Below are 26,666 nucleotides of genomic sequence, written 5' to 3'. Positions count from 1 at the left end.
GGGTGACAGGAACTGCCGCGGGGGTGACAGCGCGGCTGCTGGTAGGGACAGCATGGGGAGGTGACAGCACCGGGGGACAGCCGGCGGGTGCCGAGCGGGGCGGGGGACCAGCACCACCGCAAGGGCGGCTGTGGCCGAAGGTGGCAGCGGCCGAGAGTGCCCATGGCCGGTTCCCCGGCCTGGCCCCGCCGCTTCCGCCCGGCCATGGGCTGGGGCGGGTCCCGCCCGGTTCCCGGTAGTGGCGGGGCCGTGCCAGCTCCATGTCGCGCAGGGCCATGGAGCGGCCCCGGCGCATCACCGACTCCTTCCCGCGGCGGCGGCGGCGGGGCTCGGCGCGGCCCCCGGGCAGGCTCAAGGACAGGAAGGACAAGGACAAGGACAAGGCGCAGCTGAAGGTGCGGGACTGTCCCCGCGCCCCCTCGCAGCCCCCCCCGGACCCGGCGCTCATGGAGATGTTGCGGCGCTTCGACCTCTCCTGGGAGTACGGACCCTGCAGCGGTGAGCACCCCCGGTTGTCCTGGTTCCCCCGCTTGTCCCGGTGGTCCTGGCCTCCCCCCGGCCCCGCTGAGCCCCCGGTGTCCCGCAGGGATCACCCGCCTGCAGCGCTGGGAGAGAGCACAAGAGCTGGGACTGAGCCCCCCCGGCCCCATCCGTGACGCCCTCCTGGAGCATGGCGACAACCCCGATGTCACCTACAGGTGGGTGTGGGATGGGGTGGGGTGGGATGGTGGTTGGGGGGCACGGGCATCCTCCCCCGCCCTTCCCGCTGACCCCGCTGTGCCCCCGCAGCCTGTGGCACGAGTATGAGCTGTGAGCGGCCGCGCCGAGGGAGCGGGGGAACCATTCCCGACGGCCCCAGACCCCATTGCAGGGACAGCGGGTGGATTAAAGCTGGTGTGAGCAAAGGAAGGGGTGCCGTGTGCTGTCTGGGGGGCACGGGGTGGGGTGAAGCCCTTGGCGTGCAGGGGAGGGCAGGGAGGTGCATCCCCCCCAAAAAAGCCAGGTGGGGTGTCCATCACACAGTTTAATGCCACCCAGCTGGGACCCAGGGAGAAAAATGTGTTCTTGGGTGGAGAAAGGGAGGTGGGATTTTTTTTCCCCCAGGAATGGGGTGAAAAAATGAAGAATGAGGCATAAAATCAGGTGCAAGTGAGCTGAGGGGGCTGTGGATGGTGGGGATGTCCTGCAGTGGGGTGGGAAGGGGGACAGTGTCCTGTGGGATTCATATGTTTAGTAGCCCAAATTAGCAGCTTTGCTGTGTGCAGAATCATAAATAACAGGATGTGTCTGTTAATTATTCGAGTTATCGATGACTTAATTCACCAGCTCTTCCTGTTGTTTCGTCAATAAAATAAATTGTTTCTATCTGTGGTGGGTCTAGTGTTGATTAAATGCTACTGCACCCGCTAGAATATATTTAGGTTTTTTTTGTTGATTGTTTTGGTGCTTTTTATTAGCTTTAATTTTGGGGATATGGGTATTTATATGGTGGAATTTTATAGTTTTTTTATTTTAGTAGTGATGTCTTTTTAATTTTTAGCAGTCTAAATTATTTTTTTATGCTGCTAATTAGTATTTTTAATTTTTTCTAGCTATCCTCACAGAATACTGGTTACTACTTACGAATTAGTGCAGAGGTAGAGTTTTGGCTGCAATGGAGCATTGGAGCCAGCAGTAACCTGGGATAAGGTGGGATGGGGTGGGATGGGTGGGGGGCCACCCACAGCTCCCATCCCACTCGCACTGCAGGCTTCCGACCCTCTGGATTGCTGGATATCCAGCTGGATCTGGCCCTGCTGTTGGAGCTGCAGTCCCTTGGATATCTTCTACAGACAGGACATAATTCCTCTGCTAAGCTCAGGATAGAGGTGTTTAGGTGGACCTCCAAAAACTAAGCATCCTACACCCAGCCAACCCAGGGCTGTGCCCTCCTGGTGGGAAGGAGGGAGATTCCCATGCTCGTTCCTTGGCAGAGGGTCAGTCCCAGCCTGGTGGGTGTCCCAGGAAAGGGGGAAGTGTCTGGGATGGCTCCAGCTGCAGGAACCACTCTGGGAGATGGAAATGGACAGCAGCAGCCTCAGGGGCAGTTTCCAGCCAGGAACTTCCTTCCCTGGGAGGGTGGATTTAGGTGGGATTTTGGGAAGAAATTCCTCCCTGTGAGGGTGATGAGGCCATGGCAGAGATTGCCCAGAGAAGCTGTGGCTGCCCCAGCCTTGGAAGTGTCCAAATCCTGGTTGGACGGGGCTTGAAGCAACCTGGACTAGTGGAAGGTGTCCTGTGGGTCAGGGGGGACAACATGAAGGGACATCATGGTGGGAGGGTGGGAGGGGGTTGACACCATCTCACGGGGTTGGCGGGGGGAGCACCTGGCTTTCCCCTCCACCATGGCCACAGCGAGCTGAGAGCTCTCTGTGTGCTTCAGTTCTCGGAACTGCCCCGGTCCCGCTTCCAGCCCCGCTTCCAGCCCAGGCCTAGGCCGCAGCCGTTGCCACGGCAACCCGGAAGTTGTGCTTCTCGCGCAAAGGCCGCCGGGAGTTGTAGTTCCCGCGTTCCGCACAAAATGGCGCCGCTAGGTCCCTGTGCCCGCACGGCGTCCCCAGAGCGTTCCCTCCGGTCCCTACTGACAGCAGCCCATCCTCCAGGTGCTCAGGGTCACAAAGCCACCAGGGGCTGCCATTTCCACACTTTATTGACAGTACAGGAGCGGTGTCGGTGTTTGCGCATGTGGGGCTGGAGCAGAGGCAGGTACCAGCCCCAGGGTGTGGGCGGGGCGTGGGCGTGGCGGCTCGCTGCTCACGCCCCCAGGCTTAGGCCACGCCCATCCGATTGTTGCTACGGCAGTGAGAAGGTGCAGTCCCATGCCCCCCAAATCAAGGCGTGGGTTCATCTGTGTGGGCGTGGCCAGGGGCATGGGTGTGGCCCTGGGTGTGGCCATCACTATGGGTGTGGTCGTAAAACGGGGCGGGGCCATCATCCAGGCTGGCCTGGCGCACAACTCGGCGCGGGCGGGAAGAGGGTCGTGACCTCGGAGAGGGACCCTCTGCTTCCTCCATGGCCTCAAACACCTGATGGGGGACAGTGGGGTCATGCCATGCTGCTGTCACCCCACAGCTGGACCCCCCTCCCGCCCTGACCCCTGCTCACCTCCGCGGCCAGGGGCTCTCCCAGCAGCTCGAGGGGCTCGGGTGTCTCCAGCAGGCTGATGCTCCGCATGACAGAGCACAGGGAGATGCGGGGGGCGGCGAGAGGTCCCCAGCAGCCCACCACCGGCTGCCCCCTCCTCGGAGGGCTGCGGGGACGCCAGCGGGGAGGACAGCGGTGACAGGCCACTCATGTCCCTCGTGATGTCCTCCTCAGGGTGTGGCGCCTGCTCAGCCCCCCGGGGCTCCCACAGGCTGCTGTGCCGGCTGCCACAGAGCTGTCAATCAGCAGTTGGCCACTCCCCCTGCTGGGACCCACACCCCTCGGCAGGATAGGGCTCCCATGGGCTCCTCCCCCACAAAATTTTCCACACATTTCCAGGTAGGGTATGGCCACAGAAGCCCACCCACCCACACAAAAGGGTGTGGTCACAACAGGCTCCGCCCTCTTACCCCACAGGGGTGTGGTTATGCCAGACCCCACCCAGCTGTCCTCACGCACGTGTCCTCACGCACCTGGCGCTCAGGATGCCCTGGTAGAAGTCGAGCTGGCGCATGAAGCCGGGGTTGGGCAGGACGCCGGGCCGGCAGTGCCGGACGTGCCGCAGTGCCCGCTCCAGGGGCCACCCGAACTCCTTCATGGCGTAGGCCAGCACCGTGGCGGCCGAGCGGCTCAGCCCCATGCGGCAGTGCACCAGTGCCCGGCCTCCTGCCGCCCTGCGGCACCACAGCATGGGGCACTTGGGGACACCGTGTCCCCAGAGCTCCCCGTGTCCCCAGCCATGTCAGTGTCCCCAGGGCTACCCATGTCCCCAGCCACCCCACTGCTCCCCAGGATCCCATGCTCCAGCACCGCAGTCACCAAGACCTCTCCCCATGTCCCCCTCTCCCCTGCCCCACCTCCCGCCCCTGTGCCCCCATGTCACCCGTGGTGTCACCCCCGTGGTGCCACTGACCGGACACGGGAGAGGAAGAGGAAGGTGTCGTTCCAGTGGGGCAGGAGCTCGGCCGCCTCCTCATCGTAGACCCGCACGTTCATGTACGTGAACAGCGCCGGGAAGAAGTTGTCAATCTCCCGCGCCACATTCAGGATGTGGGTGACCCTGCGGGGACACGAGTGACACCCCGGGGCGGCCCATGGTGACCCCACGCGGCCCCACGACGGTGCCACCCCGTGCTCACCTATTCTGCTGCAGCTCCTCCAGGTTGGCTGCATTCCACTCAGAGCCCTGCGTGGTGACAGTGGTGAGGGGAGGGGACGCTGCCACCCACCCCCCCCGCCGTGCCCGCTGCCCACCAGGAAGAGGTGCGGGAAGACACGGGAAGGCCGATCCATCTGCGCCAGCACCAGCAGCATCTCGTTGTCAATGAAGTCCTTGTGCTCGGCCAGGCTGTGCCCCGTGCGCCGCTCCAGCTCCTCCCGCACCTGGGCGCCACGCTGGGTGAGGGATGGCCCTGCCAGCCCGTCCCGTTCCCAGGACACCCTGCTGCCACCCAGGTGCCACCCACCTCCTTGGACGTGACGTTCTCCAGGTCAGCGGTGGCCATCACCTCCCGCAGCAGCGCCCGCACCGCCTGCTCCGACAGCTCCGGCATGGCTGGCCTGGCACCAGCACCGCCATGTCACCACTGTCCCCTGCCCCACCCTGGCCATGCCCTGCCAGGCGCGGCAGCGATTGGCCAGCGGGCTGCGGGGTGTGGCGGGGGCATGGTGGGGAGCTTACCGGAGGGGCGTGGGCGAGGCGGGGCGCACGGACTCGAGGTCAGCCATGGCCAGCCACTCGTTGAGGCAGCTCTGCTCGGAGCCCAGCGCCGCCGCATAGCCGCGGGCCCAGGCCAACGCGAGGCCGCCGGGGATGTGCCCACCGCGGGCCGCGTCCTCGCAGGCGCGGTGCAGCTCCTGCAGCGCGGCCCTGCCGCACAGCACCTGCCACCCTGCACTGCCACCGCCACCCTGGCGCCGCCCCCCACTGCTGTGTCCCCTTCGCTGGCCATCCCCAGCATGTGGCTGCCACCCAAGCCCTCCCCAGCTCCTTCCCCGTGGCCGTGCCCAGGTGCCCGTGGCGGTGCCCATGGTGATACCCAAATCCCCTGTGCCCACATCCCTGTGTCCAGCGTGGTGACAGCATCCCTTGTGTCCCCAGCAGTGCCACATCCCCTGTGCCTGTTGTACAGCTGAGATCCCCTGGGCCCCTGGCAGTGCCCATGTCCCCAGTCCCCAAGGTGGTGCCCACCCCCCTGGTGCTCCCCATGCCACCCACAGCCCCCATGCCCAGGGTGGTCCCCATGCCCCCCGTGGTCACGCCCACGCCCCCTGTGGTCACGCCCTGGCCTTCCTCACCACATGGTCTGCACAGAGATGGGCTTGAAGATGCGTGTCTCTCCCCCTGACGTCACGCTGAACCCCCTGGGCATCAGGGGGACACACAAGGGTCAGGGTGCCCACCCTGACCCCTCTAAGCCCCTCCCTGTCCCAAAATTCTGTCCCCCCCCTTACCCGTCGCCGTCGAGGAACACCTGGGTGTCGCTCCAGAGGGGCAGCACCATGCCCAGCGTGCAGCGGGTGGCCCTGGGGCAAGCAAAGGTCAGGGGGTGCCGACGCCTCCCCGGGCCCCCCCGCACCCCACTCACCCCTCGTGGGCGAAATCCACTCCCAGCAGCGCCGTCTCCGCCTCAGCTCCTGCCTCCTCCGGCCGCACCAGCAGCAGGTACCGCACCCGCTGCGGCCGTGCCGACTCCAGCCGCACTGCCTGCGGAAAGGTAGGCATCGCAGGGGGGTCTGCCCCTTCCCAGGGCTCCCAGTGACCAGGGATGAGCACCATGCTGGGCCATATCCCCTCCTCATCACTTCCCATTCCACCTCTATCGCCATCCCATTCTATCCAGTTCCCATCCCTATCGCATTCCCATACCCTTCCTCGATGTTACTGCTTCCATCCCCATCCTGTGCCCACCTTCATTCCATCCTATCCCCATTCCAGCCCATCCTGTCCCATCCTGTCAATTTTCTCTCCCTGTCTTGTCCCCATCCATATCCCATCCCCATTCTGTCCCCGCTCCTGAGCCCATCCATCTCTTTCCCTGTCCCCATCCCATCCCCACTCCTGAGCCCATCCATCCTTTTCCCTGTCCCCATCCCAGCCCTGCTCCTGACCCCATCCATCCCTTTCCCTGTCCCCATTCCATCCCTGCTCCTGACCCCATCCATCTCTTTCCCTGTCCCCATGCCATTCCCATGATGCTGGAGGGGTGGATCTGTGTCCTACCAGCCGAATGGCGTCCTGGGGGCGCAGCAGCTGCATCATGAGGTGCAGGTGCTGCTCCTGCTGTCCTGGGGCCTGGCAGGGGGGCTCAGCTGGGGGGGGCTCGGCCGGGGGGGGCTCCTCCGCAGGCAGGAGCCGCGCAGCCCCCTTGACCATGACAAAGCTCTGCCTGGGGGGCAGGAGGGTCCTGAGCATCCAAGGATGGCACACCCAGAGTGCTCCCCAAAGGGGGGGAACTGTGTCCCCATCCCGCCCCAGTGTCCCCCACGCCGAGGTTTCGGAACTCCCTCTCACCGTCGCTGCAGCTGGGCGCGTCTGGGAGCATCTTCCTCCTGCAAATTGGGAGGCAGTTCCTGGGGTAAATGTGACCCCAGGGTATAGACCAGGCTCGGGGGTCCCTCAAGCCCCCACCAGCAGAGACACCACAGTTCAGTGACCCCCTAAACCCATGCCTGCCCCCACCAAATAGTGTGGGCCCCAGGGGGGGCATAGGGACCCTTTGGGGGTCCCAGTGTGGAGATGGATCCCTGGGGACCCCCGGCGGGATGGCCGAGGGGGTGTCTCGTCCCTGTGCCCGCCATCCCTGGCTGGCTGAAAGCGCTGGAAGGGAGGGCCCGGGATGAACACCCAGAAAGGCCCAGTGGTCACTGCGGGAGGGGGAAGCACTAGGGGACACCGGGACAGCGAAGGGACTGGGAGAGGTGGCAAAACGAGTGAGAGCGGCTTGGGACAAACACCCCCATCCACACTCCATATTCCTCCCTTAGCTATGGGGAAACCCCAGGCGGGAGCACAGGAAACTCCAACGCGTGCTGAGGGCAACTCTCTCCCAGTAAGCTCCCAGAAAGTCCCATCGGAAGCGCCTGGGATGACCTCGCACCGGGAGCGACCGGAGCAGCCTTCACCCGTCCGCCCCCGCGCTGGCACCCCCGGGACAGTGGCACCTTCCGTACCGGGACCTTCCGGAGTACCGGGAACCCCCGGGGCTCCGACAAAGCCCCGCGCAGCCCGTGCTCCCCGCACCGGGATTCCCCGGACCGGCCCATTTCCCCAGGGCACCGGGACCCGCAGAGGCTCGGGGACGCCCCGGCCCACCCCGTGCCCCAGCACCGGGGCCCCCGCGGCTCTGGGACAGCCCGTACTCCCCCGGGAGCTCCCGTGCCAGCCCGTACTCCCCCAGGAGCCCCCGTGCCAGCCCGCACCGGGACCTCCCGGGTCACTCCGGGACCCCCCGCCCGTCCCCCGTGCCGTCCCTGCCGGGATGCGCCGTCCCCGCCCGCCCCAGTGCCGCACTCACCGCGGGGCCCCCGGCGGAGCCCCCCGCCCGCCGCACCGTCACCAGCGCCATGCCCCGCCGCGCCGCCCCCCCGCACCAGGAAGCGCCGCCGCTGCCCCGCCCGGACGGGAACGAGAACGGGAGCGGGAGCGGGCACGGCCCCGGGCACGTCCCGGCGCGGCACGGCTCCCCCCGCCGCGGGAACGCCGCAGCCGGGACCCCCAGAGCGCCCTCCCTCAGAGCGGCACCTCTCGGGTGCCCCGGAGCCCCCCTGGCCCCACATCCGTGCGGACAAGGCAGGATTGACACTCCAGCACTTGAGACACCCCCAGATCCTCCAAAAGTGGGAACCATCCGAGGGCCCCTGGCTCTTGGGACCCTCCCCCAGGCGCCCAGAACGTGTGATGCCTTCCCAGATCCCCAGAAACTGTGGACCCCCCGAGGGACCCTGGCACCGGGGACACCCCAGGTTTCAGCCGGTGGGAATGCCCCAAGAGTCCCCGGCAGCTCACCCCCAAAGAACCCCTTGTGATCCCCAGCCAAGCCCCACTCCCTGGGCAGGGGGCTCTTCCCATGTAATATAAACAAAATAAAGCAATCCCAGGAATGGGGGCACAGGGCCAGACTGGGGGTGAGCTGAGGAGGAGCAGCCCACTAGTGCCACCTACACGCTTACTGGATGAGCCCCATCACCTGAGCCCCACCCTAGATGCAGGATCCATCCCTTTTCCCAGGCTCCACCCCTGGGACACCCCACCCATCACGCCCCAGGCACAGACACGCGTGTGTATATATATATATATATATAATATATGTATATGTATATGTATATGTACAGACATTCGGGGCACCCTTGCCCCCCCACTGCCCCAAAGGACGAGGCCTGGGGGTCCCCCAGCAGTCCCCCCCACACTGCAGTGCCTTAAAACTGGGGTCACCTGCATCCCATAGGGAGCCGCGGGTCTGTCCTGCCCCCCATGGGTCACAGTACAACACCAAAGAGGAGGGGGTTCCCTAGGGAGGGCTCCTGGGCACAGGGAGGGTCACCTGGTGAGGGTCCCTGGGCTGAGGTTTGAGCCTGGTGGGAGAAGAGCCCTGGATTGGGGGTCCCAGGGGTAGGAGGATCCCTGGATCAAATCCCCTGTGGGGGGCTGTACCCCCATCGGGGGGTGTCCCCATCACGGGGGGCCATCCTGGCACCGGCTGCTCCCCAGGCAGGGCTGTGCCTGTGCCGGGCCATCCTGGTGTGGGACAGTGCCCGCACCGGCGTGTCCCCTGGCTGGGGTGTCCCTATCCCTGCAAGGGGTGCCCCCACGTGGGATATCTGCATCCATGCGTGGGGTGACCCCACATGGGACACCACGGTCCCTGCGTGGGATGTCCCTGTGCCTGCGTGGAGTGCCCCGGTGCGCTACTTCTCCGTGAGGGAGAGGCGCAGGATGCGCTGGAGCTCCTCGTCCTCCTCGCGCCGCCGCCGCTCCCGCTCCTCCTGCTCCCGCTCCGACAGCGCCATGGCCAGGCGCAGCTGCTCCGCGAAGCTGCCATACCCGGGGGGGCCCGGGGGGCTCCCGCCGCCCGCTCCAGGGGGGCTCCCGGCGGCCGGGGACTCAGCGCTGGGCCCGGCCTGCAGCAGCATGCTCTCCTGCAGCGCCCTGGGGAGGGAACAGCAGCAGGGCCATGGCCACGTCATAGCAGCCACACCCCCTCTACCACACCTGTGCCCCACCCCTGGAGGCCACACCTCCTTCACAGGCCTTACATGGCCTGGAGAGGCAGGCCCCTCCCCACATGCCCCACCCAGCTGCTAGCCACACCCACCTAACCTGTGGTTAGCCACGCCAATTATGGCCACACCTTCTGGGCAGCAAAAAGCTCCTCCCTTTCAGTCCCTCCCCTGGCCACTACCCGACACCTTTAACCCCTGCCCCTCTCACCCCGTGGACCCTGCACCTGCCCCACCCTAACACCTTTAACCCCTGCCCCTCCCAGCTTGGCCCTGCCCAGGTGAGGTGGGTGTGGCACCCCAGGCCACGCCCCCACAGATGGAACCTCACCTTTCCAGCTGCAGGTCCTCATCGTAGGGCGGGGGCTCCGCCCCGGGGCGGGTGTTGGTCAGTGCCTCCCAGATGGTCACCTGGGGGGTGTGGCCACACATTAGGGGCGTGTCTAGGTGTGTGTGTGGCGTGTCCAGGTAAGGGGGCGTGGCCTTACCTGGTCGGTCTCGGTGCCGGCGTCCAGCAGGCTCTGCTGGATAGCGAACTGCAGCAGGTCGTCGTCCTCGTCGCGCAGGGGCTCGCTGCGCCCCCGCGCCCAGCACCGTGTAGCCTGCCGGAACTTCGAACACGCCCGCCTCCACCTCGCACGGGAACGGCCACGCTGCCGTGCAGGGCGAGCCGTCAGCACTGCCCTTGGGTGTCCCCGTGGCACCTCACGGCGTTCCACGGCATGCTACGCCCGTGGCACGCCGTGCCCACGGCACCTCATGGTGCCCCACAGCACCCCGCAGCTCCCCATGGCATCCCATGACACCCCACATCACCCCACGCCAGCCCCGTTCCGTCCCCAAGGAATCCCAGCACTCCCTAGCTCCCCAGGCTCACCTCTGGGCCCTGAGGGCTGGGTGCCAGGGGGGTGGGCGCCGGGGGGCTCCGGAGGGGCGCAGATCCGCACGGAGCCCAGGGGCTGGTCACACCCACACAGGTTGCTGAAGGTGATGCGGGCGTTGAGCACGTGGAATAGGGGGATCTCTGCGGGTACAGGCACCAGTTGAGGCCCCAGTGAACTCCTGCCCCTATTAATCCCGCTCCAAACTAAGCTTTCCCTCTCACCGATCTTGACAGGGAAGCCAGGGGGCAGCTTGAGGGTGATGAAGTCGCGCAGTTTGGCAAAGTGGGCGTTGGAGATGGCCATGAGGTCGATGATGGGTGTCACCTGCTCCGCCAGCGACAGCGGGTGTTGCTCGCACAGCCACAGTGTCGCCTTGAACCTGCCAGGGCACCACCGTGGGCTCAGGGACCGCTGGGGCCACCAGCACCACCCCAGGGCCACCACCCTGGCCACACCCCAAGGTACAAACAGTGGCATGACCCCTGAGGACTGTTGCCACCCTGGACTCTGTCCCCACCCCGTATGTCCTGACCCTGGGGCGGTGGCCTCACCTCTGCACCTTGCTGGACATCTCGATGGGGCGTCCAATGTTGCGGGTCTCCAGATCAAAGTGGGGGTCGAAGTACTCCTCGGGAGTGATGGCCGTGGGGTTGGTGGGGCTGGCAGCCTGCAGGACGGGTGCCTGAGGGGACAGCAGCACCACTCAGCCCCCCTGGAGCCCCCAGTTTCCCCAGGGACCCCTGGGATGGCCACTCACCCCATTGTGCCATGCTGCTGCGCGATGCCCAGGAAGGAGTGGAAGGGGGTCTTGGAGCCTGGGGGGAGAGGGGGGTGCAGGGTGAGGTGTGGGCAGTGGGAGGGACTCCCAGAGCTGTCACCAGTCACACCCCTCATGGGTGGCACACTGCACACTGTCCCATGCCTGTCACATGGTTCCCACAGTTTCCCCCACCTGACACGTCACACCCCACACCCAGAATGTCACACTCACAGTGTCCCACACCTGACACCCGTGCCACGCAGGAAGGGTGGCGTGTCCCCACCGTGTACAGGCCCCCTGATTGGCTGACAGGGCTGTCACCTTTGCTGCGTGACTTGTCCTGGTCGGAGAGATGCTCCGTCCTGGTCTTGGTGACCAGCTCCACGTTGCTGGCACTGTACACCTGTGTGGGGACACTGTCAGGCCTGCCACACTCCAGGCTGTCCTCAGTGACCCCCCCCGTCTCCGTGCTCACCTTGGCCTCATAGCCGCTGACCATCTCCATCTTCTCTGAGCGCCAGCCCCAGATCCCAGACTTGTTCCTGGGGGAGCGGAGAGGCCTCACGCTCTTGCACCAGCGCTTCCTTCCCCTTGGCCCACACTTCCCCCTTGCATTGCCCCTGCCCGCTGAGAGCTGCCCTTCCCTTCCCTTCCCTTCCCTTCCCTTCCCTTCCCTTCCCTTCCCTTCCCTTCCCTTCCCTTCCCTTCCCTTCCCTTCCCTTCCCTTCCCTTCCCTTCCCTTCCCTTCCCTTCCCTTCCCTTCCCTCCCTTCCCTTCCTTCCCTTCCCTTCCCTTCCCTTCCCTTCCTTCCCTTCCCTTCCCTTCCCTCCCCTCCCCTCCCCTCCCCTCCCCTCCCCTCCCCTCCCTCCCCTCCCCTCCCCTCCCTCCCCTCCCCTCCCCTCCCCTCCCCTCCCCTCCCCTCCCCTCCCCTCCCCTCCCCTCCCCTCCCCTCCCCTCCCCACCTCTCGAAGGCGATGTTCCGGGTGTCCAGGTGTGTGGACACGATGGGTGAGGTGAGCCGACCGGCCACGTGCTCCTCGCTGGGCTGCATGGCCGCCAGCAGCAGCTCGGGCTCGTGCAGGGCAAGTGCCAGCGTCTCCGTGTACACCACCTGCTTGTCGTGGTCCACCTCCATCACCACGGCGCCCTCGTCTGCGTGGGGACACCGCAGGGCTCAGCACCCCGCCCCACAGGACAGCCCAAGGCCTGGGGAGCACTGGGGGGCTGGGGGGATTGGGGGTCCCTGGTAAAAGAACTGAGGTGTTCCCCTCGGGAGGGGGAAACTGGAATCCCACGTGGTCCTAGAGGGGATCTGGGAGGTCCTTATGGGAGTATTTATAGTGGAGAGGGTCTAGGGGATCTCCAGGGAAGTCCCCGTAAGGAATGTGGGGTCTTTACAGGGGTGCACTTATAGTGCAGGGGGTCTGTGGCTCCCCACAAAGACTGGGGGGCCCGCAGGGAATCCAGACAGGTCCTTACAGGGGTGCACTTATGGTGCAGGGGGGCTGGGGGCTCCCCAGGGTGGCAGAGGGGCCGCAGGGGGCTGGAGCTGACCTTCCCCCTTGAAGATGTAGCTGCGGCGGCCGCGCTGCCACGTCATGTGCTCGAAGCCCAGCAGGGTGGTGTCCACCCGCAGGCTCTCCCCGCGCTTCCACACGCGGTACACGTCGCTGGGACACACCTTGGACACCAGGGGCACTGCGGGCACAGGGACCCGTCAGCCCCGCGGCCGGGGGGGCCCTGGGGACCCCCTTCCCCCGCCCAGCCCAGCCACGCTCACCCCAGCTCGTGAACTCCCATTTCATCTCCACATAGAAGTCGGATGCCTGGAAGGGATGAGGAGAATGGTGGGGGATGTGGAGGGGCTGGGAACTCCCTGGGGTCACTGGGGAGGGGGGGGAGTCTGGGGAGAAGGGATGGGGGTCCCTATAGGGGTCCTGGGTGGGGATCAGAGAGAGTGGGGGCATTAGTGCAGGACCACAGGGAAGGATAAGCAGCGAGTCCCAGAGGAAAAGGATAAGCAGGGGGGTCCCCAGGAACAGAATGGAGTCAGTGGGGGCTTCTGGGGAGAATTTGGGGTCCCTTCTCAGACCACTGAGGACATGGGAAGTCTGGAGAGCAGTGGTGGAGATCCCTGTTGATGTTCTGGGTGGGGATCAGGGCAATCTGGGGAAGTGGGGTTGGACAGGCAGGGTGTCCCTGGGGAAAGAGTGGGGTCATGAAGGAGACAGGGAGTCCTGGGGAGACCTGGGGGGGTCTCTGCTGGAGTCACTGGAGAGGTGGGGAGTATTGAGTGAAGGGATGGGGCTGGTGGGTGTCCCTGGGGGGCTCTGGGGTGCAGGATGCAGTTCTGGGGGCTGTACCCGCCGCAGTTTGCTGAGCAGCTCGGGGATGCCGGCCAGGCGTCGCGTCGCCCGCTGGTAGTCACGGTACTGGAGCACCAGCTGCACCATCTCGGGGTCCCCTGTGCTCACCGCCTCCTGCAGCACTGGGGACACAGGGTACCATCAGCTGGAGGCCACCGACGCCCCTGGATGGTGTCCCCAAGTCCCCGAGGTGTCCCTGTACCTGTCCATCCATTGGCATTCTCCCGGCCCACGTTGGCGTTGTGCCGCAGCAGCACCCGCACCGACTCCAGGTGGCCCAGGGACACGGCCAGCTCCAGGGGTGTCCGGCCACGCGGGTCTGTCAGCTCCACGTCGTGCTGGAAGGGTGCTGGGGTCACTGTCCCCTCCCCATGCCACCCCAGGGCTCCCCCTGCGTCCCCCATGCTCCCAAGGCCTGGTGCTCCCAGCCCCCTCTTCTCCCAGTGCAGCCAACCCGATCCCAGCGCTCCCAGTTGCTTGCAGGCCTTTGGTGCTACAGTCCCTTATTATCCCAGTGTCACCAGTCCTTCCAGTGCCACCAGTTCTTCCAGTGCGCCCAGTGCCCCGAGTCCCAGTGTCGCTGCTACTCCCAGTCCCCACACCACTCCCAGTCTTCTCCAGCACTCCCAGTTCTCCCAGATGTTCCAAGTACTGTCCCCACCACCCAGTGCTGCCAGCTCCCCATGCTCCCAGTCTTCCCAGCCTCCCTCCAGTTCCCCATGCCCCCTGTGCCCCCAGTTTCCCCAGTGGTCCCAGTTCTCCCATACCCTGTGCCCCATCTCCCCTAGCGCTTCCAGTCCCTCCGCAACGCTCCCAGTCTTCTCCCCAGCGCTCCCAGTGCCCTGTGTCCCCAGCCTTCCCTAACGCTCCCAGTCTCCCTCCCGTGCTTCCAGTCCCTCAAGGCTCCCCGTCCCCGCAGTGCTCCCAGTATCTCCCAGTAATCCCAGTGCTTCCAGTCCCAGCAGCGCTCCCGGTCCTTCCAGCCCTCCCAGCATCCCCCCTCCCCCCCCCGCACAGAGCATTCCCGGTTTTCCCCAGCGCTCCCAGTCCCCCCCAGCATTCCGAGCACTCCCAGTCCCCCACCCCCGCGCTGCGGGCCCCGCCGTTCTCCCTCCCATCGCCTCCCGCGCTCCCGTTCCCGGTGCCGGTGCGTGGGGGGGTGCCCGCTCCCCGGCGCCGCTCCCGGTGCCGTTCCCGGCGCCGTTCCCACCGTCCCCGCGCGCAGGGCGCTGTCCAGCGCCTGGTGTCTGTTGTGCCAGACGAGCCGGTGCAGCGGGAAGGTCTCGGCGGGCCGGGCCATCCCGGTACCATGTCCCCGGGGCCGCCGGGGCGGACGGACCGGGCCGCAGCGCGGGGCCTGCCCGCAATGGCTGCGCGGGGGCGGCGGCGGCGCAGCGCGGCGGCGCGGGGCGGGGCCGCACCGGGCACCGGGAACAGGCAACGGCACCGGCAGCGGCGGATGGCAGCGGGAAAAGGGGACGGCATCGCCGCCGGGAACGGGCACCGGCAAAGGGAACGGGAAAAGGAAAGGGGCATTGGCACCGGGCACGGGCACCGCCAAAGGGAGCGGGAACGGGGCGCCAGGAAGGAAACAGGCACTGGGCACGGGAATGGCATTGGCACTGGGCACAGGAACGGGCGGCAGGAAAGGGAACGAGGTGTCGGGAGTGGGGCACCGGAAACGTTATCGGCACCGGGAACGGGAATGGGAGCAGGCACTGGGAATGGCACCAGCACCCGGAACCGCGATTGTGGGCACCCCCACTGCAGCAGCACCGGGAATGCGACTGGAACCGGCACCGGACACAGCCTGGGGCCGCACCCTCCCACACTTTCCCATCGGGGTTGAAACCAGGGACCCACTGGCCCCCAGCTGAACCCCGGTACCGGGGGCTGGCGGTACAGGGGCTGCCGGTGCCCGTATCTCCCGCTAGGCACCCTGAGGAACCCCGGGGCTCCCTGACCCTTTTACATCATAACATCAGTGGAGGGGTACCTGGTGCTCAGGACTATCATCCATCCAGTCCTGGGTTTATCCCATCCCATCCCATCCCATCTCGGCCGTGCTGCTCCAGGAATGCCGGAGCACCAGGCCAGCTGTGCCGCGCCCTGACACGCTGCCCGCAGGCAGGGTGTGGGCAGGACAGGTGGCACCTGCATTGCCTAGTGACAGGCGACAGCCAAGATCATCCCTGGGGACAGAACAGCAACGGGGGCACAACCCCCGGCAGCTCAGGCTGGCCCAGGACCCCAAACCTGTGGGGCTTGGGGATCTCCGGCACGTCCCCAAAGTGCAGGTGTGTCCATAGGGAGACATACAGGAATCTCCCACACCACAGGAGGTGACAAGGACTCCATGCCACCCTCAGTGGGCATGGAGCCGTCTCTCCACCCCGCAGTGAGGCAGAGCTGGAGGGTGTTTTTCGATCTTTTTATTATAAAAACTCTTTTTTTTTTTGCCATTCTCACATCTCTGCTCATGAAAACCTCACTCACCCACTGCCCCTGCCCTGCCCCGTGCCCCCCCTGCCCGGTGCCCCCCCAGCCCCGGGAGCAGAGCGACCAAAGACTAATATTTACAGATGCTGCCGGGGACTGGGGGGGCAGGGGGCACCCCTCTGCCGACCCGTGGCTGATTTAAGGGGGGTCCCACCCGCTCCTTTCTCCTCAGGAGGGAGGGCAGGGGGCTGGGGGTGCCCCAGGGAGGGGCAGGAGGGGCAGTGGCAGAGCGGGGGGCGCAGGGGACCCGTGGCACAGTATTTACAGGGGGTCCCCCTGGGCACACACTCACTCACACACAGCCACACACGCACACGAGGGGGTGTCACCCACGGGACGGGCACAGCCACGCAGGGGAGGGGGGACATGCCGGCTTGGGACCCCGCTGGCCCCTTTGGCACACACGGCACTGGGGAGCGGGCGAGAGGGACGGGGGCTGCCTTCATCTGAGCCGGAGAGTTCCTGCAGGACCGGAGGGCACATCGGGGAGAAGGTGCCAGGCCGTGTGGTGCCCGGCATCGGTGGCATCACCACAGCCGCGCCCCCGGGTGACACCGGCACTGGGCGTGTCCCCCCCCCCAGCCCCCGGAGAGCGGGGGACACGTGGGAACCCAACCCAATAAATTAGAGGTGGGGTGGGAAGGGGGGAGGGGGCGCGGGGAGGGGTCAGAGCCCGTTGGGGGAGCGCTGGATGAACGGCACTTTGCTGAGCTCCACCACGGGCGAGCGTGGCTTGTTCTGCATGCGGGGCACCCGCTGCAGCAGCTGCTGCGCCTGGCGCTGCGCGTCCCGCAGCTCCTTCCGCCACTGCACCAGCTCGGGGTCGCTCTGCGGGGCAGGCAACTGGGTCAGGAGAGGGGAAAGGGCAGGGCACAGCGTGGTTGGGCTGCCCCAGGGTGCCAGGGCTGTGGGGTTGCCCCAAGTTTTCAGTATTGATGCCCTGGCATGGCTTGAAGGACTAAACATGCAAGTGGCCAGCAAGAGGCGGCTAGTAGCCAGCAGGGGGGATGGCTAGTAGCCAGCAGGGGGGATGGCTAGCAGGCAGCAGGAGGTGGCCAGCAGCCAGGGGGGCAGGGGGGGACACTCACGTCGCACTGCAGCACAAACTGCTTGCCCCCGCGGATGCGGAGCAGGATGCACTTGCGCTCCTTCACCTGCGTCTCCTCCACCGAGTCGATCTCCTCCATGGTGAGCAGGGACTGCTGGGAGGACAGGCTCAGCCCGGTCCCTGTGCCCTCACCGGAGTCCCCCAGCCCTGACCCCTGGTGCCGTGCCCTCCTTACCGGCGACTCGCCCTCCCCGCGCCACTCCAGGCGGTTGGGGAAGAGGTAGAAGTAGCGGCGCTGCCACTGCGTCAGGAAGGGGTTGCCCAGCTTGGCCATGTAGCCGTGCATGATGCAGTCCTTGCCCATGGCATACTCTGGGTTCACAGGCAGGCGGGATCAGCACCCAGGATGTGCCCAGGGGTGGTTCAGGGCTGGGGTCCCTGGCCCCACTCACCCTCCTCATGGCCCAGCTGCTTGTTCTTGGCCTTCTTGCGGGCCTCCAGCTTGTCGGTGTCGGCGTTGACGGCGTCAAAGACGGTCTCGGTGACCTCCTGCTGCCAGCGCTCCGAGATGGTGAGCGGGAAGTTGCGGTACAGCTCCTGGTCGCTCTCCAGCAGCTGGGCAGGGTGGGATGCTGGGGTCATGCCAGGGTGAGGGGCTGTGGGCCACCCCACGCCCCCATGCTCGGCCCCTGTGCCCGGTACCTTGATGCCCTTGGTGTCCTCCTCGTCAAAGGAGCCGATGTCGAAGGCGTCAGCCGCGTTTACCTCGCCACGCGGTGGGACGAGGGGCGGCGGGTACTGTGGGCAGCAGTGGGGGTCAGAGGGGTGGCTGCCCACATCTGGGTCCTTGTCCCTGTCCCCAGCCATGGGCACACACCCCTCACCTTCTGCAGGAACACCATCTGCCAGTCCAGGCCCTTGAAGAAGGGCTCTTCCTTCACCTCCTGCGCCCTGAGGAAGGAGGAGGGTGGGTGAGTGTGGCCGCAGGGGGACTGTGCCAGCACACCTTGTCCCATCCCCTGGGGGCCTCGGGGACACTCACCCTCGCCCCATGCAGCCCAGGCGCCGGTTGACATCCCGCTGCAGCAGCCCCTCGAGCAGGGAGCGCAGCTCCGGGGAAAAGGAGTCTGGCAGCTCCACAGCCTGTGGGAGATTCCATGAGATCACTGCTGAGTGGGGACAGGGACACACCCCGACACACAGCTGGGCACAAACACGTGCTCCAGGCAAATACCAGCTGTCCCGGACCCCCTGTGTGCCTCCCACGTCCTGCCCACAGCCCCCAGTGCCCCCACCCACCATGGTGAGGGTCATCCGGTCAATCTCGTGCTTGTCCTTTGTCTTGTGCTGCCGGAACGGGCTGTGCCTGTGGCGTGGAGGGAGAGGGGGCTCAGCAGTGCCCAGCTGTGTCCAGCTGTGCCCAGCTGAGCCCACACTCACCCCCGGAGCAGCTTGAAGAGCATGCAGCCCAGCGAGAACCAGTCGGCGCTGCTGTCGTAGGCTACCCCCTTCTGCAGCACCTCCGGCGCCATGTACCCGTGGGTGCCCCTGGGGAGGGGGCACAGGGGGGTCAGGGGCCGCCCCGGGCTGGGGGGCAGGGCGGGCAGGGGTGTGGGCACACTCACACGCTGGCGTGGGGCTTCTTCTTGGAGAAGTCGCAGGCCAAGCCCAGGTCGGAGATGCGGACATGGCCGAACTCGTCCAGGAGGATGTTTGCTGGCTGTGGGGACACCGGGGGACACCCTGAGCCCCAGAGCAGCCCGTGGCTATGGGGCGGTGAGCCCGGGGGGCTCTGTGGGATTTGGGGGTGTCTGAGCGCCCCTGAAGTCTCAGGGCACGAATGGATTTTGCTGTTGGGGTGTCCATTAGAGCTGAGGGTGCCCTCTGGGCTCCCACAGTGTTCTCAGGGCCCCCGCAGGGTTTGCGACACCTGAGGGTGCCCACAGGGTGGGGGAGGGGGGTCCAAAGGGATGTCCTGGGGATGTCCTGCGGGTGGGGACGGTCACCTTGAGGTCACGGTACACCACGAAGCGGCTGTGCATGTGCTCCAGGCCCAGGATGATCTCGGCCGCGTAGAACCTCATCTCCGCCTCCGAGAAGACGCCGTGCTGGGACAGGTGATAGTGCAGGTCCCCCCCTGTGGGGACAGGGACTGGCTGTCATCCGGAGCAGCTCTGGCAGGGGACTCTGTGCCCTGGGAGTGGCTCAGGGCCGGGGTCTCACCGTTCATGAGGTCGAGGATGAAGCTGAGCTTGTCGGGCGTGTGGAAGGCATAGGACATGCACACGATGAACGGGCAGTCCTGGCAGGAGACATGGGGTCACCCTCCCGGTCCCTGTCCCCAGCCACCCTGTCCCCAGCCCAGTACCCGTGTCCCCTCACCCCAGTGCTGACGAGGGACAACATGATGCGCTCATTGAGGGCCAGCGTCTCGCCCTGCTTCATCTTGATGCGTTTCTTGTCCAAGCACTTCATGGCGTACCTGGGGGGGACACGGAGTCCCTGCAGCCACCATGTCCCCACAGCAGCGCCAGCACCCAGCTCCCACCCACAGCCGTGACACCCCTGCCAGCCCCAGGGGCGCCTGCAGCCACGGCAATATCCCCGCAGCCCCCCGACACGTGCCACCACAGCAATGCCACTGGGCCCCCCCAGCACCCCAAAGCTCAGGTGGGCCCCTGGGTGCCGGAGCATTCCCATTACATTTTGCCTGTGTCCGCTTTCCGGCAGCCGTAGACCTCCCCGAAGCCGCCGCGGCCGATGATTCGGTGAACGCTGAAGTCGTTCATGGTGAGCTGAGGAGGAGACTGGCATGAGCCTGGACACCAAGCCCTGCCCCAGTTTTCCCAGGTGAGGGATACAGGGGCTCCCTGGAAGCACATCCCCCTCCCTGGGAGGTGAGGGGCAGGAATTCCTGCTCACATGAATGTTCAGTTCCACGTTCTTCCACTGGCAGAACCGTGTGAACTTGTCACTGCAAGGAAGAGCAGAGAGGGCAAGAGTGGAGATCCTGGAGAAACACCCTCAGAGACTCCCTGGGTTTGTCTGTAGACAGGGAGCATCCCCCCAGGACACTTGGGAAAGGAAGAGACCCCTGAGTCCCCAGTGTGGGGACTCCTGGTCCCTCTCTGGGCTGGCGGACAGTGGGATGGGATACCCCAATCTGCATGTGAATTTCCTCCCAACTCACCTCTCAATGAATTTCTGGAAGATGCCCCCACGTAGGTTGTGGCAGATCTCCTCAATGTAGGGCTGGGGAGGACACAGGGCTCAGTGCTGGATCCCCAGGGCCACCCAGGTCACCCCGATCCCATCATTACGTGGGGTGTCCTCCACCCCTGGGATTTAACATCCTCCCACTGCCACTTCCAGGCCCCTGGGGATGCTTCTGCCACCTCAGTCTCTGGGAACCCCAACATCACCAGCCCTGAGCACCCCTAAGGCGACATCCAGGGTCCCAATCACGTCCCTCTGAGGACCCTCTGCTCTCTCCAGCCCCTAGTCTCCCATCACCCCACGGACATTCCCCCCTCAATTCCCCCCTCACTCTCAACATTCTGGGGACCCTCTCACCATCTCTCGGGGTCCCCATTCCTCCTGGGACAGCCTTCTCCCACTTTTAGGGACTCCTGTCACCCCCAGCCCCCTCTAAGGATTAACCCTCTGAGTGTTACAGGTGGCAAGGACCCCTTCCCTGTCCCAGGTGATGCCCACCTGGAAGAGATCCGGGGGCACCTGCTTCTTGCTCAGGTGGCTCTGGACGTGCTCCGTGGCGCTCTTGGAGAAGGGCTGTGAGGGGGACAGGACCGTGTCACCTCGGGCAGAAGGGACAGCGGCCAGGCAGGGGTTGCACGAGGCCACAGAGGAACCCTCATCCGTAGGGCTGGAATGTGGCTCCCAGGATGGAGCCTGTGGGGGGTGTGCAGCTGCCCCTGAGGACACTGTGGGCACAGTGGGGACATCCCTGCCACCCTGCTGCCTCACCCCAGGGCACTCACATGGGAGCAGGCCAGCAGCTCCTTCATGATGTAATGGTCGAAGATGTGGCGGCTGCGGGCGGCTCGCTCCTCCTCCGAGTCCAGCTTCTCGTACTTCTTGATCTGGAGAGGGCACAGCTCCAGTGGCACAGGGGCACACGGAACGCTGGGAACTGTGGCCCCTCTGGGTGCCAGGTGCCATGGGAGGGGTTATCCCATCCCCTCAGACAGTGTCTCCCAACTCACTGGACACCGTCACCTCAGGTGGTGCTCTTGGTGCCGTGTCCAAGGGCCCTGGAGGTACCAACCCCACTGCTGGTGCATGCAGGGGGCTGTCCCCTGGTCCCCCAGTCTCACCTCCTCGTAAAATTCCATCAGGGGTTTGGCCTCCTCAGCCTGGTTGAAGGCAAAATCCCGGAAAAGCAGGTAGCCTGCAGGGACAGAGTCACAGCGTGAGAGGTGACAGCACCCAGGCCAAGGGACACAGGGACATCCCCTGGGCCTACCCAGCCCTGCTGCCACCCTAGTGCCAGGCTTGGGGAAGTGCCAAGCACGGACCGGTGAGGACCTGGCAGGGTGACAGGGTGACAAGGCCACAGCTGGCTTGGGGAGCAGCATCCTGGGGCAGCGAGGGGCAGTGAGGGGGCTGCCTTGGGGCACAGTGGGGGCAGGGGCACGGGCGGGCACACGGAGCAGGGCGGACGTGCCCGGAAACCGCCGGAGCAGCAGGAGGAAGTGAGAGGCGCTTCCTGCCCCGGACGGTTTGTGCTGGCGTGGGGGGAAGTGACAGGACAGGGGACACAGGGTGGGGAATGTGGCGCAGCCCCCCGGCACCCCTGCCCAGCCTGGCCCCACAACCCCCCTGCCATTCCCGTGGCCACTCTCGCTATCATGGTGGCCACCAGTGTAGCCCCCCAGCCCACCCACGCTTGTGGCTGCTGGCCCAGGTGCCCCCTTGTGTCCCCCACAACCCCCATGTCCCCAGCTCACCGATCTTCTGCGTGAAGATCTTGTCAAATGTCACCTCTCCCCGGTCCTCCAGGTACTTCTGCATGACGCTGCGGATGCTGGGGACACACCGGAGGAGCTCAGCCATGGCCCCTGACGGACCCCTGCTCCCCACCCCTCCTCTCCTGCTCCTCCCGTGTCCCCAGGCCCCGGTGGCACGCATGTCCTTCCATCCTGTGTGTCCCCACCCAAGTGTGGCACATTGTGGGTGCCAGGATCACAGCGTGTCCCATGCACTGAGGCCCAAAGGAGGGTGGGGACAAGTGTCACCCCCAAAAAAGCCTCACAGGTGCCTGGCAGTGAAGGCACAGCAGGGCACCAGGGTCTGGCAGGGGGAGGGGGGACCATGACCCTCGGCACACCTGGTACAGTGTGTGTGTGTACACATGGGTGTGACACGGCGGCCACAGAAAGGACACACAGCTGGGTGGGACAGCAGGATGTGTGTCCGTGTGTCTGTGTTTGTGCGTCCCTGTGTCAGGCAGGAAGTGTGTGTGTGTGTCCATGTCCGTGCATCTGTCTGTGCAACAGGCGTGAGTGACACTTGTGTGTCCATATCTGTGTGTGTGTCCATGTCTGTGTGTCTGTCTGTGTGCAACAGGTGTGACACTTTTCGGTCCATATCCGTGTGTGTCCATATCCGTGTGTGTGTCCATATCCGCGTGTGTCTATATCCGTCGGTGTCCATGTCCGTGTGTCCATGTCCGTGTGTCAGGCCAGGTGTGACCGGCACACACGTGTGCGGGAGGTGTTCGTGACCCGCAGGCGCGTGCGAGCGGCACCGGGAAGGGGAGACCGAGGGACCGGGGATGGCGGAGCCGGGGGCGGACGGACGCACGGACGGACGGACGGACAAGCGGAGGGGCAGCGGCGGGGCCTCACCTGGGCTCGGGCAGGACGATCCTTTTGCTGGCGCGGGCGGCGGGCGCGGCGCGGCTCTTCTCCATGGCCATCAGGTAACTCACGTCCGCCAGCACCGCCTCCAGGTCCGCCATCGTGCCGCGCCGCCGGCCCCGCCGCCGGCGCCGCACCGGCCCCGGCCCGACCCGACCCGCCGGCCCCGGAACCGGAACCGCGCCCGGAAGCGGAACGGGGCCGGAGAGGAGCCGGGCGGAGGAGCGGGGAGCGGCCGGGAGGGGCTCGGCGGCCCCGGGACGCAGGCGGCGGCAGCGCCCGGAGCGGCGGGAGCGGAGCGCGGAACGGGGCGCGGCCGCACCGGGGCGCGGGCGGGGACAGCGGGGCTGGGCGGGGACAGCGCCACCGCCACGCCCGCCCGGGAGGGGCCGTGACACCGGCTGTGGCACTGGCGGTGTGTGTGACACTGGGTGTGTGACACTGGGTGTACGTGTGTGACGCTGGGTGTGTGACACTGGGTGTGCGACACTGGGTGTCTGTGTGTGACACTGGGTGTGACGTAGGATGCTTGGCACTGGATGCCCGTGTGCCACCAGGTGTGTGTGCCAGCCTGGAGGTGTGACACCACGGGTGTCACGCCGTCTCTGTGTGAACCATTGTGTGTGTGACATTGTGTGAGAGATGCCACGTGTGTGTGTGTGTCAGTGGCTCTGTGTGTGCGTGACATCATGTGTGTCATTCCACACCACAGTGTCTGACCACATGGCATGCGTGGCAGCGGTGTGACCACGCATGTGTGACACCGTATGCAGGGTCCCTGTCCCCGGGGCCACGAGGGACACGTGGAGGGGACAGGCAGGGGATCGGGGCGCTGAGATTCGCTTGGCTCTGGTGCATCACCAGGGGAGGCATGTGGTGGCACTTGGGGACCAGAGCACAAAGAGGGTGACAGTGGCCTCAGCCACCTGTGGAGGATGATGTCACCTGCCATGTGCCTCGCCGTGCAAATGTCACAGCCCAGCCGCCGCGGGGACCTGGGCCATGACATCCCCGCAGGGTGGGGGACACTAAATGTCACCCTGGTGGCCCAGGAATCCACTGGGAGAGGACAAGTTTCCCAAGGGATGTGGCGGGGAAGAGCCCCACAGGCCTCTGGAGGACCTGTGGCCCTGGCAGGAGGTGATGGGACACAGGGACAGCTGCCACCACCCACCAGGACAATGGGGACAGCGGGACAGCTGCCTGCCACCACTGACGGTGCTCCAGTTTCTTCTCGAGCAGCTGAGAAAGCCACAGTGCTGGGGACAGGGGGGACACAGGAGGTCCCAGCCCTGGCCTGTCCCCTCCACTTCCCTCACAGACAAACGGGCAGAGCTCACAGTGAGGGATTGTAGTTGCTCTTTTTTTTTTCTTTCAGTTTTGTTTTTTTTTAATTCAAGAAATCCACCCCCAAGAAACAAAATACTTCCCGTGGGAGGCTGGGGTTTCCCTCCCCACACAACAGCTTGCCCAGCCCAATGCTAATATGGTATGTGCAAAGAGCCTCTCTAAAAATCCAGCATGGGAGAAGGCTCAGGAAGAAAAACCCCCCAAAATACAAAAAAAAAAAAAAAAAAAAAAAAAAAGGGAAAAATAAAGAAAACCAAACCCACTAGCCAAGTAGGTGCCCTCCCTCTGCCCCAGCCAAGAACCCCCAACCCCAGCTGAGAGAGCGCAAGACTTGGTTTGCTTTTACCCTTAATGCTTACATTTAATTTTAAAGCACAAACATCAGAGATGGACTCTAAATCGCCAACAAAAAAATAGATATTTACAATATTTCTCCGGGGAAGGGAGGGAAGGAGGAAGGGAGGAAAGGGGGGGGGGGGGATCAAAACGAAACAAAACCACAACCAAACCCTTAAACAAGTGACTTTGCTTGCAGGAGTTGTCTTTAGGGAGCAGGCTGGGTTGGTTTTAAATCACTAAGTGATTTTTATTATATATAATTCTCTTTTTTTCTTCCTCGTGGATATGCACCACGCCGGGGGGTGGTGAGGAGGGTCGCACGCCGGAGTCTCTGCGGCTGGAGGGCGGGAACACGGCGGGAAGGGGGTGCTGTCCCCGCGGCGGAGGGAGCGCCTCGCCCCTCTCAACTCCAGCTCTGGAAATTTTCTTTCGCGTTGCAAAACTCAAAAGGAATCCAAAGGAAAAAGAAAAGCTTTAATTCTTCCGATGTCTTTCCCGGGAGCCACCGCCGAAAGAGGCCGAAGGCTCCTCCTCTCGCCTGGGGGGGGGGGTTTTCCTGCTCCGGCTCCGCTTCGGCCGCACTGCCCCTTGTCACAGGCACTGCGGGATTGTCCCCTGGTGTCCCCCTGCCGGGGACAGACCCCGCGGGCCGCCTCTCCTCCTTTATTGCTTCTGAAGCAGCAGGGGGGGTGCGGGCTGCCCCCCGGGGAGCCCTGCGGGGCTGGGGACCGGTGGTGGCACGGAGGGAACACCCCGGATTGTGCTATCGGTATGCTGCCAGGGAGAGAGCAGGGTGCTGACACCAGGGGGACAGAGAGGGGGAGCGTCCAGGCACAGGCAGGACAGGGAGGGAAATAAAATAGTGACCCAGAAAAAGAAGATTCCAACCTTTTTTCCTTTTTTTTTTTCTCTTGTCTTTTTTTTTTTTAGTTGTTTTGTTTTTTTGTCTTTTTTTTTGTTGTTTTTTTTTTTTTAAAGTGCAAAAAGCTCTCTGCTGCCCTAGAGAGAGGTTCTTTGGACCAACCATTCATTGCAAAGGAAAATCGGCAGCGAAAAGGGGGGGGGGGGGGGGGGGAAGGAGAGGACGATGCCAGTTCGGTCCCAGGCCGCGGAGCAGCCCTCGCCCCTCCGGCCCCAGAGTGCTTTGTGGTGCCGGGAGCTGGGCAGGAAGAGGAGGCAGCTCCTGTCCCCCCCCCCACCCCCCCCAGGCTCACTCACCCCTGGCTGATGCTTCCCGAGTCCTCCCTGAGCTCTGGTGTACCTGTGGGTTCTCCCCTGCTTCATCCCCTCAGACGTGTTATCCCCCAGCCCCTGCTCCCGGGACACCCCAGCCATGGGGCTTCTGCCCTGGGTGCTTAAAGAACCACCTGGATGTGTGGGAGGAGGGCCACGGATAGCAGTCCCTGCAGCCAGTCGAGGGGAAGAGAAAAGGGGGGAAGAGCGCAGAGAAGCGCCAAGCTGGTGGCGGCACAGAAGGGACGGGGTGTTCTGGCTCTGCTCCCACTTCCTCAGAGAGACCTTGACCCTCAAGCTTTGTGCTACCGGGGAAGTGACAAGTGTTTCAAGGCAAGGAGACGACGGGGAGGAGGGGAAAAGCTGGGGGGAGAGGGTGCCCCATTTCTCTGCACAGAGTCCTCTGTTACAGCCCCCGCCTCGGGAGCGGCCAGCTTCCGGGCCGAGGCTCCCTGCCATGTGCCTGTTCCTCCTCTGGTACTGGCCAGCCTGGTGGGACATCTTCCTCGGCAGAAGTCCCGGGGAAGGAGGAGGAGGAAGGACAGTGGAGCGAGGCCAGTGATGGCCCTGCCTGCCGAGTCAGGTGGGAGGCAGCGGCAGGGCACGCAGGGCAAGGGGGAGAGGTGGAGGAGGGGCTCTCCAAGAGGGGCGGGATGGACTCTTTTCCTTCTCCTCAGTCTGCCCCAGGGAGGGTCTCTAGCTGATTTTTTGGATCAGCTTCTCATCGGACAGGCAGTAGAGGCTGTTGATGGACAGGTCCGAGATGAAGTGCTCACAGGCTTTGCGGGTGATCTGTTTGCAACCCCGCAGGTCGATGAGGGTGACGTTGGAGATGCGGCGCAGGTACAGCAAGGCCTGGTCCGTCAGCTTATTGCAGCCTGTGGGCAGAGCACAGGGAGCGTGAGG

At 64.9% G+C, this 26,666-nt stretch overlaps 5 protein-coding genes across 6 annotated transcripts in view; 1 reads left to right on the top strand and 4 right to left on the bottom strand.

The window, feature by feature from the left end:
* The first annotated feature begins 196 nt into the window (after positions 1-196).
* On the top strand, positions 197-1,365 carry POLD4 (DNA polymerase delta 4, accessory subunit). The gene is made up of 3 exons (XM_059848505.1): positions 197-498; positions 587-698; positions 790-1,365. The coding sequence occupies exons 1-3, from the start codon at positions 261-263 to the stop codon at positions 812-814; spliced, it is 375 nt and encodes a 124-aa protein (XP_059704488.1). The 5' UTR covers positions 197-260; the 3' UTR covers positions 815-1,365.
* A 1,306-nt stretch (positions 1,366-2,671) lies between these two features.
* Positions 2,672-7,962, bottom strand: SSH3 (slingshot protein phosphatase 3). Its single transcript, XM_059848137.1, is given in 15 exon segments — positions 2,672-3,065; positions 3,145-3,237; positions 3,239-3,407; positions 3,657-3,857; positions 4,097-4,243; positions 4,323-4,369; positions 4,438-4,566; positions 4,650-4,743; positions 4,865-5,053; positions 5,482-5,547; positions 5,638-5,709; positions 5,772-5,890; positions 6,407-6,572; positions 6,698-6,843; positions 7,357-7,962. Coding segments are annotated over 15 exon segments (2,439 nt in total). The 3' UTR covers positions 2,672-2,870.
* A 500-nt stretch (positions 7,963-8,462) lies between these two features.
* On the bottom strand, positions 8,463-14,787 carry ANKRD13D (ankyrin repeat domain 13D). Its single transcript, XM_059848504.1, is given in 16 exon segments — positions 8,463-9,331; positions 9,734-9,813; positions 9,891-9,983; positions 9,985-10,055; positions 10,280-10,426; positions 10,508-10,665; positions 10,838-10,968; positions 11,040-11,101; positions 11,368-11,449; positions 11,522-11,588; positions 12,009-12,198; positions 12,601-12,744; positions 12,827-12,872; positions 13,410-13,534; positions 13,615-13,750; positions 14,623-14,787. Coding segments are annotated over 16 exon segments (1,863 nt in total). The 5' UTR covers positions 14,713-14,787; the 3' UTR covers positions 8,463-9,090.
* A 1,042-nt stretch (positions 14,788-15,829) lies between these two features.
* Positions 15,830-23,014, bottom strand: GRK2 (G protein-coupled receptor kinase 2). 2 transcript variants are annotated; one of them, XM_059848503.1, is made up of 21 exons: positions 22,827-23,014; positions 21,927-22,003; positions 21,294-21,367; positions 20,958-21,059; positions 20,674-20,748; positions 20,150-20,211; positions 19,882-19,933; positions 19,663-19,754; positions 19,342-19,441; positions 19,183-19,261; positions 18,966-19,096; positions 18,585-18,679; positions 18,400-18,507; positions 18,259-18,325; positions 18,002-18,102; positions 17,844-17,910; positions 17,662-17,757; positions 17,412-17,574; positions 17,195-17,331; positions 17,000-17,110; positions 15,830-16,739 (listed from the first exon to the last, which is right to left on the bottom strand). In XM_059848503.1, the coding sequence occupies exons 1-21, from the start codon at positions 22,937-22,939 to the stop codon at positions 16,578-16,580; spliced, it is 2,064 nt and encodes a 687-aa protein (XP_059704486.1). In that variant the 5' UTR covers positions 22,940-23,014; the 3' UTR covers positions 15,830-16,577. The 2 variants fall into 2 exon arrangements, with proteins under 2 accessions (XP_059704486.1, XP_059704484.1); XM_059848501.1 differs by having other exon boundaries at positions 17,000-17,113; positions 22,827-23,013.
* A 1,509-nt stretch (positions 23,015-24,523) lies between these two features.
* Positions 24,524-26,666, bottom strand: part of KDM2A (lysine demethylase 2A) — a 33,786-nt gene continuing 31,643 nt past the window's right edge. The window contains exon 22 of the mRNA XM_059848500.1: positions 24,524-26,638. Coding sequence (XP_059704483.1) covers positions 26,457-26,638 — 182 coding nt within the window. The 3' untranslated portion in view covers positions 24,524-26,456. The remainder of the gene's footprint in view (positions 26,639-26,666) is intronic.

Source organism: Haemorhous mexicanus, chromosome 6, assembly GCF_027477595.1.
Source record: "Haemorhous mexicanus isolate bHaeMex1 chromosome 6, bHaeMex1.pri, whole genome shotgun sequence".
NCBI lineage: Eukaryota > Metazoa > Chordata > Aves > Passeriformes > Fringillidae > Haemorhous > Haemorhous mexicanus.
This window is presented reverse-complemented; position numbering and strand designations above follow the sequence as displayed.

Bases quoted from the DNA above. Each gene is read 5' to 3' on its own strand.
- POLD4 (XM_059848505.1), top strand. From the start codon at position 261: ATGTCGCGCAGGGCCATGGAGCGGCCCCGGCGCATCACCGACTCCTTC. The intron at 499-586 runs GTGAGCACCCCC...GGTGTCCCGCAG, and splicing joins GGAGTACGGACCCTGCAGCG to GGATCACCCGCCTGCAGCGC. The intron at 699-789 runs GTGGGTGTGGGA...GTGCCCCCGCAG, and splicing joins AACCCCGATGTCACCTACAG to CCTGTGGCACGAGTATGAGC.
- GRK2 (XM_059848501.1), bottom strand. From the start codon at position 22,939: ATGGCGGACCTGGAGGCGGTGCTGGCGGACGTGAGTTACCTGATGGCC. The intron at 20,749-20,957 runs GTGAGTGCCCTG...TCCCCCTCACAG, and splicing joins AGCTGCTGGCCTGCTCCCAT to CCCTTCTCCAAGAGCGCCAC. The intron at 17,114-17,194 runs GTAAGGAGGGCA...CTGTCCTCCCAG, and splicing joins GCGGGGAGGGCGAGTCGCCG to CAGTCCCTGCTCACCATGGA.